The 20700-nt window shown below is 39.2% G+C and overlaps 2 protein-coding genes across 2 annotated transcripts; one reads left to right on the top strand and one right to left on the bottom strand.

Moving 5' to 3' along the window:
• Positions 1–234: 234 nt before the first annotated feature.
• znf511 (zinc finger protein 511) lies at positions 235–3630 on the top strand. Its single transcript, XM_062430798.1, has 6 exons — positions 235–464; positions 999–1072; positions 1819–2020; positions 2135–2259; positions 2593–2874; positions 3220–3630. Exons 1-6 carry the CDS (start codon positions 297–299, stop codon positions 3290–3292), a joined length of 924 nt encoding a protein of 307 aa, XP_062286782.1. The 5' UTR covers positions 235–296; the 3' UTR covers positions 3293–3630.
• Positions 3631–5085: 1455 nt separating this feature from the next.
• Positions 5086–6549, bottom strand: msx3 (muscle segment homeobox 3). Its single transcript, XM_062430741.1, has 2 exons — positions 5915–6549; positions 5086–5489 (listed from the first exon to the last, which is right to left on the bottom strand). Exons 1-2 carry the CDS (start codon positions 6273–6275, stop codon positions 5086–5088), a joined length of 765 nt encoding a protein of 254 aa, XP_062286725.1. The 5' UTR covers positions 6276–6549.
• Between the last annotated feature and the right edge of the window lie 14151 nt (positions 6550–20700).

The following is a 20700-nucleotide window of genomic DNA, read 5'->3' on the forward strand; positions in this document are numbered from 1 at the left end:
TCATCTTCACTGATGTCAGACTCTACATGCGACCAAACTTGCCTGATGAGTCTCCAGATTAATGAAGAAATTTGAGTTCAAAAGTTACCTGAATGAGTAAATCACTCCTTATTGTGACAGTTACTTATCTGGCCAGTAGGTGGTGCCATTTTATTTGAGAACCCCCCAGATATACTACACTATTAGGTGGCGTCATCATTCTACGACGACTACAACCGAAACAGAAGACGACTCTCCAACGACTGACAGGTTTTCTTTAGCTGACTCCCAAGCGAGTGTGAAGACTTAACGGAACAATGTTACATCCAGAAATGGTCCGACTTCTGACAGAGGGAGACGTATTAGTAAAAAGCTGTGATGAAGACGGTGTGACAGGAGATTCGCAGTGGCAGAGAAAGGACGGAAACCCGTTCAACTTCAGCCCGCAGCTCATCCACCTGCACCAGGACCACGAACTGCTAGAGGTAACATAGCAACGACGTCTCTGTATCTATGGCAACATCAACCTCAACTCAGTTTGTTTGTTTCAATTTTATTAGTCAAAAAATGTGGAAATCTACAACACACACAATTAATACATGAATACAAGAAAAGCACCACACAAAACAAACAGTTGAGGAAATCCATAAAGGACATACAGCATAACATGCGCAGGAATTGAATCATATATTTAACAAACAAACCTAAGGAACAAACAAGCCAAAGATCAAAGAGAACTAAAAACAATTAAGTAAATTAATAAAGATTACATGTCAACATAAGTAAGTTTTAGTAGTTCTTCGTGTGGCTTTAAGACAGCAGGGGACTTTTTAATGTCTGCTAGAAAGGGCAGCAAACTAGGTGAAGATTGAGAAAATTTGCACCTTTGGATATAAAATTTAGCCTTCAAAATATAAAGATTTACAATGTATCAGAAGGAACTGCTCTTTTGTTGGAAAAATATGATAGTTAATAGTACCCAGCATAACAACTCTCTCTTTGTGTCTGGTTATTTACAGGATGGAGACGTTCACAGACACATGTATCTACAAGACCTTTACGTCTCAGAGCCAGACGACAAGCCCACACTCAGGTATGATAGTTATATCCATGCTTCTATCCAAAGCACTTTACAATATTTCTGCTACTCATTCATCCATTCACACACACATTCACACACCGATGGCAGTAAACTACCATGCAAGGTGCTGTCGCAACCATCAAGAGCAATCTGCTGTTCAATATCTTGCCTAATTATGCTCTTCTGATTAGTGGATGAAACGCTTTGCCTCCTAAGGAGGTATCATACCCAGTCATACCCAAGTAACCATCACATTGTCAATGTAACCTCAGAATACTGAGTTAATAGTATTTTGATTGACTATGTCAATAACACCCCTGCATCATTCGGGGAATTGATAATGTGTGTCAGACATATAGTGCTGTTTTTGTATTTAATATTTCACAGAGTTAATGCATTAAAAAAGTAACATGGTGAAAGAATAACGATCTTGATTATTTCAAGCCAATGACAAACCTTCTTTTAAAAAAAAAAAAAAATACATATCATGAGTACGTTTTCTATCAAACTCCCTTGTATGTGTTGTAGATATATCTGGTTGTGATACCCATTGTCTATATGTGATCAGCTATCTCCACAAATAAGAGAAATAAACGACGAAACAAATTGGCCCTAGACATGCAGATTCCTTTTTCCAAAAGCTGTTGATTTTCTTCCCTTTGTAACACCAGTGTTAGTCAGGCTCTCACTCACTCACTCACTCACTCACTCACTCACTCACTCACTCACTTACTTACTTCTCTTGTTCTTTCTCACAGTGTGTCTGAGTTTGCCTGTCACATTTCTGGATGCAGTGCCGTCCATAGCACTTTAGAGGAATACGAGCACCACTACAACTCTCTACATAGACATGTGTGCTGCTCCTGTCGTCGCTCCCTGCCGACCGCTCGCCTCCTTGACATTCACATTCTGGAGTGGCACGACTCTCTATTCGCTGTCCTCGCCCAGAGGCAAGATATGGTAAATTAATGAAACCTCTGAACTTTCTTTACCATGACATCGTTATTGTCCATCTGACACTCACCCTTTCTCTGTAAGACAAATTACTCATGAGGCTTCCTACGTATTTTTCAGTACCAGTGTTTGGTAGAGGGCTGTGGACAGAAATTCAGGACAAGTAAACACAGGAAGGATCACCTAATAAAAACTCATGAGTACCCTCCAGACTTCAGATTTGACCAAACCAAAAAAGACAAAGGGTAAGACTGCACATACTACATTTTGTCCACTAGATGGCAGCAAAACGTCATTAGAAATAGAACCTAAAGCAAGCCTTCTTTTATCTTGGAGTGCTTGCATTTGTTATAATCAACAGGTTTAATGTCTCACAATTACATATTTTTCACATAATATTGCAATGCTGAAGCAGTGTTAACATTTTGAGCAAACTATTTCATATTTTTGATATAACTTTCTTTACCTGTATATTTTGTGTCCTAGTTTACTCTGACCTTAATCATTATATTTTTTCTTAAATAACCTGTTTTGTGTGTGTTCTATTTTTGAAATATTTTGACATTATCTTCTTATAGAGCTGGAGATACGAAGCAACAGCAGGAGAGAGACACATCAATGGAGGTAGTGGACGATGTGTGTGAGTCTGAAGGTGTGTGTGAGGTTATGTGTGATGTGGTGTCTGTGCAACGTGAGCAAGCGGAATCCATGGAGACGCATGTGTCCGAGGAAGAAGCTGCTCAAATGGCAAAATCTGCATCTGACGAGGATGCCGAGCATGCAGATTATTCAGCTGCAGTTCACAGCACCGGCACCGCTGACACAAGCGCAGAGTCATTGAAACCACGATACTCCTACAGGTTAGTCTTTAAATGAGTCTGCAGGAACACACTGGATGTATTCTCAGGCTGGTTTTGCCTTGTGCTAAGAGAGATTAATTTAGTCTCTTTTAAGCTGTAAACTCTGGGAATTCAGGGCAAGTTTAGTTTTTCATCTTTGAGATAAGATTACAGTCTCCAGGTAGAAAGTGTATTTAGTTTACTCTGGATTAAGCAAACTGTAGGAAGGGGTTCATTTAATTATTTAGGCACAATATTGTGTAATTGATGTATGTGATTCTATTTCAATATTTACTCCGGTTTTTCTTTTTTAAATGATAAATTATCTGAGATACAAAATTCAACAGCCATGTTCTTTTCTCTCAGGGTCCCAACAAACGTGTGCTTTGGTCACAGCTCCGTCCGAGGCTTCAGAGGACGGCGCGGAAGGAGGAAATGAAACATTGAACAGATGTATCACTTGTACTATAGACTTATAAATGTGTACTTCTACTGCCAAATATGTCCTTAACTTAAAATAAAATAGATTGTTTTTGCACAGAATTATGTGATGTCCTCTGATGATCATTCAGGTGGTCAAAAATATTTTTCATTGTTGTCCACAGTTTGTTTCCTGACTCCGGTCTTTCCTGACTTTTCTCCCCTTCAGTGACATCCAGTCTGTTGGACTCTCAGGAACGTTAGCACTTAGTGCTTTTCAATCCATCAGTGTTAATTGTATGTCCTTTTTTTTTTTTTAAAGAAAGAAAAAAAAAGATTTGTATATCAGTTTTCAAAAGGGGAAAAAACTACAAAGTACACCATATGAAATGCTCTTTGTACTGTATCTGTTGTATTGGTGGTGGATAAAACAACATTACAAATACAGTTAATAGGGACTGGACGACCATTTGAGTACAGAAATGAGACAAATGTCAGAGTTTATGTAATAGATTTTAATAATTTTACAAAACACTTTTGCACCCATCAAATATAAAATACACTGTACATTAATGTCTGAAATCCATCTTTATCATTTTGAGTGTTTTCAAAAATAGTCGATTTTTATTTACAGAAACTGACACTGCCTGCTGTGAGAGCTCTTTGAACATCTGTGCAAAGAAAAGTTTATTCTTTTTGAGGTAAAGTATAACTTAAAGGACAATCATAAAGCATATTTACAGTTGAGTCATAATTTTAATCTGGTGAAATCGAAAACATTTGTTAGAAGCAAACATTGACTGGAAATAAAGTGGTTTAGATGTTACTGAATTCCCCTTGAAAGATCAGTATTCATGGTAACTTAAAATAAAATGGCTGGTCAACTTTTAACAGCTCCATAAAAGGCCAAAGGTAACATATTTGTGAAAGATGTAAACTGATAAAACATTTTTTTTATTGAACTCAAAAATTTCACATTGGCTGTTTATAGTGTCTGATTACAATATTAGGCACATATAACCAGTCAGACTTGATACTTTTTTGGCTTATCCACTTTAAAAAACGAACTGACTGGGCTCAATTACCATCCCAATATAAAAGATTTCAAAAAAGTGTGTTTTAGAGTATGAATGCCAAAGGTAATCATTTGCAAAATTAAACCTTTTATGCTTTTGAGTGTTCCTCTAAAACATTTAAAAGTCCATTATAAGGAGAGAAATGTTGAAAGGCCACTAGATTATAGATTTAACATTCACACCGTCACTGTCATCGTGAGTTATTGCTTTACAGGCATTTAAGTCATTTATTCATGTCACATCTGTCTTATTTTGACTTGTCTTGAATTTTCTGTCGCAAACAGCTCTGCTGCAACAGAAAAGCTCAACATCCACAATGAATTTTGAATTTTTAGTCCGTAAAATTAGCTCAGTGAGACTCCGTCACTAAAAAAAGGATTTTACTGAATACACTGCAGAAATGACCGTGTTAATGAGTAATTTACCGTTGAGTGAATCTCATTTTAGGATTATTTTAATCATCCATAGAAAATTAAATAAAATATGAAAAAGTACAAAAAAGTGGAAATATCATTTAATTCATGTTTTTCTTGAAACATTTCCACATTAGATATTTTTTTGTTTTTTGGGGGGTTTTCTTTTTACTGCAACGAGAAGGATTGATTAAAAAAATGTAATAGTTTATACGTTTTCAGACTCATTGAAATGGACATTTTTGCAGTGTAAATTATTTGCTGTATTAAGGCTTTTTTTTAAAGGCAGCTTTTCCAAAGAACCAGTTCAGAGTTAATGAGTGTTAAGACAAATAGTACATCCCATATGGTCCACTGAATACTCCTGGGACGTGTAAGGCAGGCCGTGGTCCGTTCAGGGCCCCATAGAGAGACGGTGCACCCATAGGTGCGCTCAGGGGGAAGGGGAAGGCGAAGGCCGGCAGCAGCGGCTTAGCGGCCAGTTTGAGCTTCTCCAGTTCAGCCTCCTGCAGTCTTTTGGCCTTGGCCCTGCGGTTCTGAAACCAAATCTTGACCTGGGTCTCTGTGAGGCAGAGGGAGCTGGAGAACTCCGCTCTCTCCGCGATGGACAGATACTGTTTCTGACGGAACTTCCTCTCCAGAGAAAGCAGCTGAGAGGTTGTAAAGGGAGTTCTGGGTTTCCTGTTGTTTTTGTGTTTCCGCAGATTGGGTGGTGGGCTGGGAAGTCCTGGAAGTACATTTAGAAAGTCACATCATTGTTATTTATGTGATTTAAGTCATCAACAAGTGATTCTGCCAGTTTAAATTATACACTATGCATAATAGCAAAGCAAAAACAGGGAAATATAAAATTAATAGCTGCATTTTTTTAACCTTTTTAGGCAGCACATCCTTCATTTCAATGTTTTTAATCCTATTTCAAAACTGTTCTTATATTACATCATCTCATTTCAGTAGAAATATTATAAACGATAGTGGCTTAATTTTTTATCTTGATGTTCCTCATCAATGTATAGTATTTATATGAGAAAACTAGGATATCAAACATTACGCAAAGATGTCTGGAGATTTCCAAATACGTTTTTGACTGTTGGAAAAATGGGAAATAGCGTATGTTTCCCACAACTGAGAAAGAAAAGAGCCCACACTCACTTGAAGGCGATGTGTAAGGAGCCTGAAACCAGGGGCTCGTCTCTTTGTCACTGAGGTCCACCGTCTCTTCTTTGGACTGATATAGTCCACTCGGTGGCGCACACTCTGTGACCTCCGGCCGGACGCAGCCTAGACCGGGCTCGGGGGAGTGGAGACTTCGCGCCGGTGTTCTGTCTGATATGAGGGATTCCACGCTGAAAGGCAGATCTACGCTTTTGGTTTTACATCTTCTGACAGGTGACAAGTCGAGCTCGTCAGTTCCCATGCCTCCATCGGTGCGGTCCTCTGGTGAGGTCTCCCCAGGAGCAGCCGAGGGTGGCGATCCCTGCTCAGGATTCATTACGCACGACTGAGGTGCCATACAACCACTTTTCCTTCAGCTCTCTCCGTTGCTGTTTTATTTTTCGTGTCTTTACTCCGAAGAAATCTTGTGTTATTGGCGATGTTCCCTTTGATGCCGCACAGCTACGTGGTAAACTTCAGTTTTTACGCACGGACTTGCCTCTCCCTCAACGAAGTGCCATGAGTTCCTCTCTCACCTTGCCGGCTGCCTATCTGTCAGTCGATGTGTCCACGTGATTCAGCCCAAACTGTTCCTGATAGGCCAGGCTTTTAATAACAGTGCTGTGGTTCATTTCATGGTGGCTCGACAGATGTAAAACTCCGATCAGGGGCGGAGCGCGGAACTCTGAGTCCCCAAAATAATGTCTTATTGAACGCATTGCTGCCCCCTCGTCCTTGTGCCCTCCCTTCACAGCAGGACTTTTTATTTCCCTACTCTTGTTTTGGGCTCCTAGATCAGTACCTTCCAGTACTGGTGAAACTGACTTGACAATCACATCATAGTAATACTTTAAATACTGTACATCTGACAGAGGAGGTCTCTCATTTTGATTCATGAAAATTAAGCTAATTTGGATTTATTTGTGTTATGACATGCAAATTAGAATTGGGCCACACCTTACTTTCCTATAACTATTTTTGCAAAAAAAGCAAAAAAAATTGCACTAATCAATATTTTTTAGGACCCGGGCTCGATTAAAAAAAATTAATCTAATTAATTAGAGGCTTTGTAATTAATTAATCAAAATTAATCACATATAAATATTTGACCTGAGAACAGTGAGAAGTCATTTTTTTCACATGGATTTTTAGTATACCATTGAATAATGACTGAATACATAAGCTTAAGCAACACAAATATTGTTTATTTTTGTTCAAGTCCAACAGACCAGTGCAATTTTTGCCATTAAGTGTAGCAATAGCATATTTAGAAATATAGTACATTTCAGAAATTAGCTAGCTACCACACTAGCGTCCATGCTAGCTGCTATATGTTTTGCATTGAGGTGATACTTGAGGCTCGATGTGCTGCGGTGATATGTGAATTCCTTGTTGCATAGCTTGCACACAACCATGCTCTTATCCACACTTCCATCCACGGGGCCGACCAAAGCGGTCTCATCAGCTACTTCGTTCATGTTCACTGTGGTTTGTTGTTGTCTGAACTACGCTAGTTGGTGCTCCAGTATAATCGGTCCGCCTGAAACTCATCCAGTGAGAAACGTTCCACGGTGCAAAAATAAGTGTGATTAAAATGCGTCAATTTTTTTAACGCGTTAATTATTGTGTAATTAATTAATCTTAATTAACGCGTTAAAGTCCCGGCCCTAATATTTTTATACTAACAATGAATCAAGCAACTATATATACATAACAATAAACAAGTATGTGGCTGGTAGTGAAGATGGCACAGATAATTATTACCCTACTTGCATTGAAGTTCACTTCAGCTCTAAAATGTTTTAGTATCTTTCATGCATTGTTTTGGTTTTTATGTTCCACCACTGTTTTGGTTCACTCCCACTGCTCTCCTCAACCTTGTTTCCAGCAGCAACAGGCAGATGTTTTCAGTAAGAAAGCTCTTATAAACCCGCTGTGTTCTACCTGTCCAGCCCTAAGCACCAAAGTTAGCATCTAGTCCGTGAAAAAAGTATGCTGTTGGACTAACATTTCCCTCTGGAGCTGCTTGTTGGTTAGCCAGAAATCGGACTCCAAATGAATGCTAATGTTGTTCCAAATCTGCGCAATGTGTAATCAGGCAACTGTTTACTAACATGCTTACATGATTGCCATATAAGGCGATAATATGTCAATTAGGTGTTTACTGATTTTTCTGCTTCCCCCAAATGTCCAAAACTATCACTTAATGCAGAACTAACAAAAAACTGACCCAAAACTTAGTTTAGAAAAGTTTACAATAAAAATTGTGTTACAAAAACTAAAATTCTTTTATATGTCTGAAAAGTTGTGCATTGAGAATCAGTTGACAAAAGTTTCCACTGTGTTTCATTAAAGCAGTAAGGAAATCCAGGCTGTGATTTACAGTTCTTTTTATACACTTAAGAGTTATTATCACTGTAAATTTCTGTCTTGTGGTTGGGTAATCAAATTATCTATGGCTGTGTACTGGCCATATTGTGTTCATTGTCTGTCATCCCTTTGAGAGACAGTAAAACCCCAAATGAAGTTGAAGAGGCCCATTGAAGAGGCCCATCCAAATTGGTCTGGTTTTGCAGCTCTTCAAATCAAGTCAAATCATTTCCAGCGAAACCCAATATGCGAGAGTTTTTCTATCTTATGGGAACTGTTGTTGGGCCTGCAGCGGCACACTGACTGGCTGTCTGTCTGTAGGACAATTGGTTAAATGGAGTTAACTGTTTCTCTCCCCGAGGTACATTTCTGCTTTGATCCTGCTGCGACTGGCGCCTGTCTGCTCTCTCTCCCCCTCTGCCTCTCTGTGTGACAGTGATAGATCGCTGGGTAACCATACAAGCTTTCAATGACTGTAATTTAGTGTCCGACAACATTACATTCTTCCCTACTTAATGTGAATATTACCACTCTTGCTCTGATTCCTCCCGTTTGAAAAGGGATATAGGGCTGTCTGTGATGTATTGTTTCTGTTCTATTGTTTTGTAATGAATGACTAAATTATATTTCCTGTTTCTCTCAGAGTAGAGCACACATGCCAGAAAAGTCAACAATGAATATTTTGGTTTGAGAAATGAGGGAGCTGAATTTGTTGTCTTTGTTTTGTCTATTCATGTATTACTTTTAGATACATGTGGAAAAGAGTTAAATGAATAGTTATAGTTCTATGATATACTATTGGACCTATCAGATGAAGTATTCGGATAGTTGTCCAAGGAAAAATATCTAACCAGATCTGTTCTCTGCAAACTTGGGTTATTCAAGATGACATTGAGTTAATTTTTTTAACTTCATTATGCCCTTCTTCTTCATTGGTGAAATGGAAAAACAAAAAATGATTTATACTAATTGTATACTGTATGTCTGGATAACAGTAAACTCCCCCTACCACCTATCCCTTTGACCATGTATCAGCTCCTATGACCCATCTTTCCTTCTGTCCTGTAAATATTGTAAATTAAATATTGTAAACTACTCATTAGAATTCAAACATAAGCATTCACTCAGATCTATCCATCTATCAAGTGTATGCACACTCTTACACACACTTCTCTGAACCCTGCTGGCTTACCAAAGTAGAGGATTGTTTAAGGAGGTAATTGTGGTTTCCAAAAGAGTTTTCCTTTCGAACCAAACATGTTGAAGCAGGCTTTATATATTTCTTTTTTTATTATTCTTCCTCTTTCATGAGACTTGGCAGGACTCGCAGCTATCCTAAGCAAACTTTGGGGAGGGGTATGGAGTCATGTGGGATAAACATTTATGAAACACACAGCAGGGAACTCTGCGGTGAAAGTGTATCGTCTTTAAAAGAGAAGAGGCCTGCCTGGTGAAGCATAACAGAACATTATCCTGTGTCTGAGTGGACCTGCCGACACTGGTATGTCAAATGCTAATGGACGTGAAATCACAAAGTTTTTCCATGCTTACATTTACATGAATCACACTCCATATGAATACTCCTTATCCTTACAGTCAGAATGAAGGGTTGGTTGCTGTTTATATATAAATATCACATATATGATTGGGTCAATTTCACGCACAGATGTAGTAACCAAGTCAACTTTGCTTGTGTCCTTGAATTGGTCTCACATCATGAAACACAAGCGACAAGTCAAATGTAAATGTCATTAGTGTCCAGTCACAACTCAAGTCTCAAGTGCAGATATTCCAGAGTTCACAGTTTAATGTCTGAAATAAATCATATCATATATCTTGGCATTTTAATGGCAAATTATGTTTTGAAAGTAACCAAAGCTACCTGGTCTCATCCTCATTTTATACAGTCAGATGTGACTTCAGGTCAAGTGACTTGACTCTTAATTTTCAACTCAAGAACTTCATCTAGTTTGCATATCATTACACCATCATTGAGGAATATTAACTCAAATTAATTTCCTACCATTAGATAACGTTAGTGTCACATGTCAGATTAAGGGGGACACGTTGAGGACTTTAATATGAGCAAAGCTAAAGCTTCCATGAGATGAACTGGGATCATTGATTTTCATGGCTGTTTATTTTGTTCAATCTTCTTTAAAGCAACACTTATCATTTATACGCGGCACCATGCTTGCAGTGTTCACCTTGCAAATTAGTGTGATTGATATGGGTGTTGCATTAATTACTGAAATAATAAAGTCAGGCATACATGTACACTTGGCTGTAGCTCAGTTTCACTCAGGCCCAGTCACGCCAATCATACCAAAGAGGGCCCGCGGTCTTCCAGTGATGTTTCACCTTATCTGATCAGAGCTGGAAGGGAACAGCCTTGATTAGTTGTTTCATCTTTCCCACCGTCAGCACGTTGTGTCATGTGAGCTGCTACTCTATCTGAACCCTTTCAAGGTCAGGTCTAAACTGTCGACCCCAACTGTGAAAAATGTCACTGATTATACGAGTTACCCTTATTATGTACTTACCCTTTTCTCCTTTTTCTAACCTGCCCTCTAGTCATGCCAAACCTGAAATATCACCTGTGACCATTGTGAGGGTGTTACAGAGTAAAACATGACACTAGATTTTACTCAGAGTGACTACAAGTAACTAACCAGCATCAGTATTGTTAACCGGAGTGCTTGTCAGATGGTCAAACGGTGTCTGAAACTCCCTCCACTCTCACCTGTCTGATGTTGGAATAGGGAGAGTCAGGTGTGCAGAGTTGAGAAAGTAGGTAGAATTAAATTGTCTCTCTCAAGCTATTTTTTTTCATTCTTCAGGTGCTTCTCTCACTTTTCCATGTACATCGTTATACCAATTTGAAAGATTATTATGTTCCTCCCCTCGGTATGACAACAGGCTTTTAAACCTATTTTTTGCTAGCAAAAATGAGTATTATAACAGTTAACCATATACTGTAAATGCGCTAGCAGCAGTTCCACTCTTTCTTCCAAATGTGGTCACTTCTCATCACTTCTGGCTCCAAGATGACAAGCATGAGCTTTCAAAACGTGAGTCCACAAACCAATGGGTGACATCATGTTAGCTATGTCCATTGTTCTTTTTACAGTCTATGGTCGCAGCGTCCCCAAATTCTAATCAGATGCAGTTTGATGATACAATAAGTACTTTTTTTTTAAGTATACTGACCCATTCTCAAGGCCCTGTACAAAAGAAAAGCATGTCAGAAATGTGGACTTTCATTCACCTAGTTTGCCAGCACCTACAATTTACTCCGTGATTGTTTTGACAACATGGTTGGTGTTGCTGATCTTGGTCAATTGATTAGACCATCTTACTCAATCATCTTTGCACATCACATAGGTTATGAATGACTACAAGCTATAATTAGTCGTGATTCAACATGTTGTCTCAGCCGAGGCACAAGAGGACCATGATCACCTAACATCTAGTGATCTTAAAATATGAATATTGTGTAGTGTGATCCTCGAATTGACCAAATGAAGGCAATTGAAACTCAAAATGCAGGTGTGCTACAGCCATGACCTGTTTTAAGCATTTTTTGCGAGGATATTTTAGTAATTTTCTTTTTGAAGAGGACATACTGAGAGATACATGGCAGATGATGCTTGAAACCTTTGTAATTACCTGATGGGTCGTTGATTGGTTAAGTGCTTTTCATTTATCCTCTGTATGTTAGCATGACTCGGCTGCTGGGGGAAAGCGTTGACAGGCAAGCAGCAAGCGGGTTATTATGCCTCTGTGTGTTTTGTATGTAGGATATTGGGTTTGGTGACAGGAGGACGCGTTCCACATGGCGTCTTGACAGAGATGAGCAGAGTGTTTGGCTGACGGGGACTCGGCAGTGAGTCTTGCCGGCAGCGCCAGGTGCTAACAGGTGAACACAGAGATATTGTTGCTGTATTGTTGCGGCCTGGGAGGAATGGTGGGGGACAAATGGAATCGGACACTCTATCTGGACCTGGAACGAGGTTGGGGTGAGCTCAGTGACGGCGCTGACAGCAGGGGAGGACTCAGATGGTAGCCTGCACTAAGTGATGATAATGATGATGATTTTAGAGAATGACACACTTACTGAGGCTGGGGATGTCATATTATCATAGGCTCTTTATTGTCTGGCCATGATAGCAGATGTAGGCGTCATTAGTATGAGGGTGATGACAGTAGAGGAGCAGGGGACATCACAGGACTAATGGAGCAGGAGAAACCTGACACAGATGCACAAAAACACACACAGGAAGGCAGAGCTCTCCCCATGCAGTGTCTGAGTCTTGAAATACAAAGAGACTCAACTGTAAACTACTGAAAAACTTGGAGTAATAAGAGCAGAATTCCAGTGGCTCACAGTGGGACACAGAGGTCTGATATGGCCTAACATTACTGGTAGCCATTTTGTGGCGGACTGCAGAATGTTACCACAACATATATCAGTACTCTTCACTTTCATTTTCTTTCTCATCTGTTTCAGTCCCTCTTGTCCGCAACAGTCTATGGAGGTATAGTGATTAGTTCTCACAAAAGTATCTGCCACAGCATCAGCTTCCCACTTTGCTTCTCAATGAGTTGCAGAATGAAGTAAGACCACAGAACAACGAAAGACAACAAGGAACACAGTTTGGTGTAGGCCTGCTTGAATTGTGGATGAAAAAAATGATTTGTGTCAAACAGCTGTTCTCGATTGACTATTTTCAAATTAGGTTAAACATTTCCCGAACATTACATAAACTGACTTCTCCAGAAACTACTGATGGCAGTTGCAACACACAGTGACAAATTAAACTGCGATAAATCACACAGAGAACTGAAAAGCACTTGTTGGTGTGAGGGTAACTCGTCCACACACACACACACACACACACACACACACACACACACACACACACACACACACACACACACACACACACACACACACACACACACACACACACACACACACACGTTTTAACCTCTAGTCAGGTTGAAATTGGGTAGGCTATGCTGGGAATTACATGATGTCCCCCAGTCTGTTAAGGAATGACTACAGGTGTAGCAAAATAAGAAAATGAGGGAGATTTCAATCATCTGTGCTTTATACATACAAGGTCCATCCCAATACCCACATTTGTGGTGTTTGCAAGTAGTCAAGTGGCCACTCGTGACTGCCACAGCGCCCAAGAACTTATCAAAGCTCAATGAACTTGATTAAGAGCTTCACTCATGCAAATACCTATAGGCTACTGTCCTTGGCTCAATTGAGCTGAGATTACAGTAAATATATTATTATTTTGTATGGTGTCAGTCTGGCAATTTTTTTATTTTATTTTATTTTTTATTTTATTTTTTTACAAATGGAGCATATTTCTCAACATTTTTAATAAGTGGGATATTAATTATATTATTAATTATTAATTATTATTAATATTTATCATGACAGTGTCAGATACGCAATATTATTCTTAACAATCTCTTCAATATACATGATAACCATTTGTGGAGGTTCTGTCATAACTGTGTTTCCATATAAATAATAATATTTATGCTAAATCCAAGATGTCTGTAGATTATTGTTAGTTCCAAAACCAGCCTTTAGGTTCACTACTGCCCACAACTAGTGTTGTGCAATATACCATTTTGAATTGAGGTCTACACTTGACTCTGAATACCATTTTGAAGTGGTATCAGAAGAGGTGTGCATCCAGTGTGGGTTTAAGTGGACTGTGTGTTGGTATTTTTCAGATGTGGGACACACTTGAACTTAAGTGCTTAAGATGATAAGTGTTAGTAGTGGGACGGACTTATAGTTCTGAGAAGAGGCCTAATCAGGCAGCATAAATGAAAACACCTGTGTGGGTGGATTGTTGGTGTGAATTGGTTCATAATTCAAGTCATACCTCTTTGAGTTCAAAGAGAAGTTAGCAATGGACATTGAAATGAAAGCATATGACGTATAATTTTTCAGGTCTGTCTTAAAACAACAGTCAGGTTCCCAAATGAACATGGAATGAGGTTTTACTCTTACTGACAATTAGAAGAATGCACTTAGATTGTAATTGATGGGGGACAAAACGTGTAATATGGCTTTTACCATGATCTTTCAGTCTTTTTTTAGTATAAAATTCCCTCTTTGTGCTTCCTTGGACAGTGTTTCCCTGTTGAGCCTCAATGGAAGTATCATGACAAAAAGAGGGAATTTGCCACTAAAATGACTAAAAGATGGCTAAAGCTTTATATTATCTTAAAAAACAAGTTTAGCACGAAACAAAAACTGTGGATTTTGTCCCCCATTAATTACATTACATCCAGTGGTTTTATGCATACTGTACCATCTGGTTCTCTCTTTCTGTGTATTTCCTGTCCGTATACTATAAAACAATGGCAAAATAGCACTTTTACAAATCTCAGTATAACCTAACCATATCAAAAAAATCCATACCGGATTTGTCATCCTCTTATTTGCAAACTGTGCGAGAGTTCATTTGACACCCACGATAACTTGCCGTGTGTTTTAAACCATATTTCAGTATCAGTGTACTTCTGTTGGCTCCTCCAAGTAAATGCAGCTGATTTCATCCAAATAATGTAATTTCTTGTTTGGAAATATATATAGCAGAGTTGCCCACAATTTTAGTCTTTATATCTGATTCATATTTCCTCAGAGCTTGTGACTCACATTGACTTCAAAAGATGTTCTAGGCATGTTAATTATGTCAATAAATTATGGTATCATCATCTACCAGAGGCTCCGATAGTGTTGGCCACAGAGGAGCCGAAACTGGAACAAATTGGGGTTACATGCCTCACTCAAGGGCATTTTGCGGTAGCTCTTGATGGTGGGAATAGCCCTTTGCATTCACTTCCCCTCATGCAGATTTTTTAAGGCCATCAGTGGACTTGAGAAAGTATGATGTTCTGGTCACACTTCGGCCTCTGTAACATTCAGGCAAATGCTGTACTTGTAAATCTCACATATAAATACAGATTCTGTATAAAAATATTGTTAAATGAAAAGATATTTAGGGCAGTAACCTGTGTTTGTGTGAGAAACGTGAGGCTTGTGATCTCAGCACAGTGACAACCTGAACAAATACGTTGAGTTGATTCTTCTGAAATTACAATAGATTCCACGTCGTCTCATGAAGCTCTGAAAGAGATGGGAGGGCACAGCAGAGGCCCCTGAATAAACAACCATTAAATTCTCCCTACGCCTGTATGAGGGGAACTTTCAGACTTGGGACTGTGCTCTAAACAAACCAAAACACAAAGCCAGACAGAAATAGAATTAAATATAGGAATAAGGAAGGCCATTTTACCTTCACTACTTAATCTTTTTAGATTGGATGCTTGGAAAAAAGAGGCAGATTAGAGGACAGCGGGATAAAGGGAGGACGATGGGTGGAGGGAGAGGAGAGGGGCATGAAGTGGATGAAGGAGAAGATGAAAGCTTTGTTGTGCTGATGCTTAATGAGCTGGAAAACACAATTGAACTTCTCTGACTGTGGAAATCGCTGTGAGGGCATCGTAAATTAGCGCCAGTGTGGGAGCTATCCTGCTGACAGAAAAGGGGCTTTGTATGGTGGGCTCCTTCACAGGCCTGCAGCCTCTGGGATCCACACAGCAGTGTCATAGCCGGATCTGCTGCATGACAAGGAGCTCAGCAGTTTCACTCAAACATGGATGAACTAACTACATTTTTGTGACTTTTGATTTTCATCCCACCTGTTGATCTGTGCTTTTCCAAAAACTCTATTTCACTTACCCCTTTCCTGCTTCACTTTCCTGCTGTTTAAACAAAAAACAACAGACAAAGATATAGGAGGTAGGGAATAAGGGAGGAAAGGAGTGAAGATGGATCTAACTCTTCTCTGATATTTAGTGAACTCCAAAGGGTGACTCTTCATTCTGGCTTTGCAGGCTTGGCACATGCCTTCTGTTACTAAGTGGCTTCATATTGAAAAGCTCTGCAGCCGCTATTCTCTCTCCCACTGGGTGCCAGCCTCTCTGCCCTGGCAGCTGCTGGGCTTTAGAATAGACTCATAGTTTCCCCTCTGCAGGTGAGCTGCACAGCCAAAACAGGGCCCCTCAAAGGGCCTTTCAGTGCCTCAATAGGAAACTGACTCGGGGAGAGAGGAACGGGCACACAATGGCCGCCTTCTCCGGACACAGAGAAGATGGAGATGAGCTATTGGGGTGCTGCTTTAGTGTTGCTTATAGCCATGTCGAGGAGAGGTGATGAGAGAAGAGTGGAGAGGATGAGTTCCCCCTGTTAAGTTTTTGAAGGCGTGGTCAGCTATTTTTTATTTTATTTTACTCTGCTGTTGCCGTGCAGGGGTGTCCAGTCATCCTGCATCTCCAATGTTGCTGTGTCTTTGAAACAAGACGAAACAAAATGTTTCTCCACGTCCTGGGGTGATGGTGGTGACACTCATCTCTTATCCACACCTCCCCTCTCTCCACCGGCCATCCCTCCACTCCAGTCCATGACCACTGGGACTCCCTTTCGCCCTGGGGCAAGACTCTTCCCATGCGGGGAGGAAAGAATGCACCTCCCTCGACTCCCTCTCACCTCCTTTTCACACTTTGCTTTTTTAACTTTTATTAGCAACAGCTTTCACTGACATGAAGAGTTGGCATCAGAGAGATAAGGCTAAGGAGGGGATGAGAGAGGGAGAGAGAGTTTAAAAGTCAGGATAGAGAGGAGAAGGGTTATATTCTCTCTTTTTTGGTAATTGACATGTCCACATTCTGCAAATGTGGAACAAAAAACAAAAACAAAACATGGTGCACATGGTGAATCATTTTATCAGGCGGAAGAAATATAATTCGATAAACTGGATCTCAAATTTCTGATTCCAAATTAGAACATTTTCATCTGTACTGAACATCTCTCCTCATCTTCGTAACCAAATTTGTACCGACATTCATGGTCCCCAGAATCCTATTGACTTTGCTGATTTTTTTACTTCTCCAGCGCCACTATGAGGTTGATGTTTGTGGTTTTTTTTTTTTTTTACTTTTTGTGTAATGAAAAGTATTTTGCTCTGTGCCGAAGTACACTCTCACACAACCACTAACATGACTGTATTCCTACTAACGTGATTATTACTTAGAGCAGCAACGATTAGTAGACTAGTTTATCTACAGAAAATAATTTGCCATCTGTTTTGACAATCGATTAATGGTTTTGAGTCATTTTCTAGGGAAAAAGAAGTCCAAATTCTTAGATTCTACCTTCTTTTTCTTTTATTCAGTTGTCTGTGATAATGAACTAATGGAACAGTCCACAACCTGAAGATCTTCAGGTTGTGGACTGTTGGTCAGGACACAACAAGACATTTAAGGACTTCACCTTGGGCTTTGGGAAGCAGTGATCAATATTTTCCAACATTTTACAAATGAGTAATTGAGAAAATAGCTGACAGATTAATTGATAATGAAAATAATTGTAAGTTGCAGCCCGATTATTACTACTTTAGTAAAAGATAATCGTATCAGTGTTCATGATGGTGATTTTAATTTTGCCTGTGTCACCCTCCCCTACTCCAAACAGCAGAAGTATTTCTTCAGCATAGTCTTATGTTATTGTTTACATTTCACATGAGGCTTTAAACATGCAGCCGTCTGAGATATTATGGAGCCTTTAGCTGTCTAATATAATTAAGTTGGGTAAGGAGATGCTATCAGTCCCTATCTCATTTTTCCTCTCTTTTCTTTCTCCCGCTCTCTCTCCTTCCCTCTTCTCCTCTAATCAGTTCCACTCTGTTATTGCTGGCCCCGGGCTGTGTGCCTCTTTGCTAAACTGCTTTCACAAGCATGAGACCAAAGCCTGCTCAAATGTCTATTAGACCCTTTAAATACTCTCTCAGACCCACAGTCACTGTGTGGCTGACCTTACAGCGGTTGTTGCCATCATTATGGCATCAATGCGAGCTGATCTGGCGTCCCTCACACCTTCTTAAGCCAGGAATCGTTTTTCCTTCTGAAGTAAGTTGACCACTTTTGAAAGGTTAAGTGGTGAATAGGGGCTCTAATGGCAGCACAGAGGTCTGAGCAGACTGACAGAGACAGGCCGTGACCGCAACCCTGGAGGACATTAAACGCTATGAAATCCAGGACACACAGTTCAACATAAGTTTCTGAGGACAGACATGCTCATGAATGCACCACGCTTCATGTACTATTTGCTCTGAGGTTTTGAGAAGAAAGAAGCATTTCCTGCAGTCAGGCCAGCTGGGAGTGATTTAGTGACATTAGTAAAATCCCATTCTGGCGAGCGTCCTTCCTCAGGGATAAGCTCAGAGGGCTATGTAAACCAATAATGTAATAGTAACCCTCTTTAGTGAGATTCAACTTGTGTTGGCTTATTTGAAGAGGACTAAGGAGGCATAATTAATTACTATGTTAGTTTAATTTACAAAGAACACTGTGACTTTTGAGTTCAACCTCTCCTGATACAACATTAACTCTGTTTGTTGACCTGTGTGAATAGAGATACATACAGTACAAACTCCACAGCCAAAATACTTTGTTAAAGTAGTGATAATAAAAACTTTACCAGATGCATAACTGAGGAGAGTTTATCTCCCAACACGATAAAATACTGTGTACAGACTTCTTCCTGTTCTGTGTATGAATGAGTAGAATTGTTATTATTATTATTATTATTAGTAGTAGTAGTAGTAATATTAGTAGTAGTAGTAGTATTATGTTTATAAGATATGCCAAAAAGTTTGCCAGTATTGTAGTCCAGAACTGACAGCGTGTGTGGCAATAAACGCTCCTCTGTGCTCATTTTAACACCTAGTTCCAGTGATCTGTGATTTTCCCCACATGATCACAAGAAGGAAGAAATTAAATATTGCTCTCAGACCTAATGTCGTGGACAAAGCACGGACACTCAGACTCAAAGTTTAACAAACAAACCTGTTGTGGATTATATTTTAGTAAAATAAACACACTGGATATTTTAGTGAATTATTTACTTTTTCATGTCATGCTTTGTTGAAACAATGCACGAGGGCTGAAACGGTCAGTCGATCAGTCGATCAATGGAAAAGTAATCAACAGCCTTTTTTAAAATAAGCAATTAAATACGTTTTTTTAATAAAACATGCCAGCTGTCCAGTTTGAGGGTTTGCTGCTTATATCTGTTTTTATATTACTGTAAACTGAATATGTTTGGGGTTTTGGATTGTCGGATCGAAAAAGACGTCAAAGATGTCACTTTGAGCTTTGGGAAACTTAAGGGCATTTATTTTTTCGCTTTTACTATATATATGTCCATTGCAATGGTTGGGGGATCTGAATGTTTATGAAAATAATACAAAATATATATGCAATGTATTTAAAAGCCTCACTTTATTAATTGATATGGTTTAAGAAAAGTCTGTTAAAAGTTTTTACTGTCATTGTTTAATATAGGTGGTCTCCATTTAGATAACGTATTTTACATTAGTTTTTTTGATTACTAATGATTTATCAGTGCGTTTAGAGTAGAAATCCAAGATCAAAATATTTTTCGTTGTCTATTTCATTTAAACTATAAACTAATTTAATTAAAACAATTATCAGCAGATGAATCGATAATAAAAATAATAAGTGGTATAACCCTGCATTGCTTTATGTAAGTAACTAAACATATTAAAAGTGATTAGAACAATAAGTCATTGTTTGTGTTACCAAAAAGCTAATTGAGCTCAGTGACAAATTTAAAACCGCACCCTAATGTGCAGCTGTTACAGAAATCATTTTCTTTTTTTTCTTTTTTTTATTACTTTATTTACAGTTTTTAACTTTACAAAACTGTACAACACATAACACAGTAAAGGAACAGTCACACATAAAAGAAAACAGAAGAAAAGAAAAAAAAAAAAGAAAAAAAAAAAAAGGGGGGCTGCCAGACATTTGTAAATTTACCTTTTACATAAATAGACTCACAGAAGGAAAAACATAGTTGCAGTTGTTAAAGTAAAGCAAGTACCATGTGAAAGTTTAAGTCAGGTATCACACCTGACATTGGGTCAGGAAGGGTCCCCAAATTCTCTCAAATCTGTTCTGTTCATTGGGTTTGTGCAGGCGCAGTCTTTCCATTTGAATAACCGATAACATCTCGCTGAGCCAATGAGCGAAGGTGGGAGGAGTGGTAGACTTCCAAGTTAAGAGAATAAGTTTCTTGGCCACCACCATCCCTAGGTGCAGAGCGACCTGAGTGTCATGCAGAAGATCAGAAGTCTCATCCGAGCATCCAAGAATGGCCAGCTCATGGTTAGGCTGAATGGCTCTGGAGTAGGCTTTTGACAAATGTTCAAATATAGCTGACCAAAAATTGTGCAACTTAGGACAGAACCAGAAAAGATGCGCTAGTGAGCCCTCAGCAATATTACACTTGTCAC

Source organism: Scomber scombrus, chromosome 12, assembly GCF_963691925.1.
Source record: "Scomber scombrus chromosome 12, fScoSco1.1, whole genome shotgun sequence".
NCBI classification, from domain to species: Eukaryota; Metazoa; Chordata; class Actinopteri; order Scombriformes; family Scombridae; genus Scomber; species Scomber scombrus.

Bases quoted from the DNA above. Each gene is read 5' to 3' on its own strand.
- msx3 (XM_062430741.1), bottom strand. From the start codon at position 6,275: ATGGCACCTCAGTCGTGCGTAATGAATCCTGAGCAGGGATCGCCACCC. The intron at 5,490-5,914 runs GTGAGTGTGGGC...ATGTACTTCCAG, and splicing joins TCCTTACACATCGCCTTCAA to GACTTCCCAGCCCACCACCC.
- znf511 (XM_062430798.1), top strand. From the start codon at position 297: ATGTTACATCCAGAAATGGTCCGACTTCTGACAGAGGGAGACGTATTA. The intron at 1,073-1,818 runs GTATGATAGTTA...TCTTTCTCACAG, and splicing joins GACGACAAGCCCACACTCAG to TGTGTCTGAGTTTGCCTGTC. The intron at 2,260-2,592 runs GTAAGACTGCAC...ATCTTCTTATAG, and splicing joins CAAACCAAAAAAGACAAAGG to AGCTGGAGATACGAAGCAAC.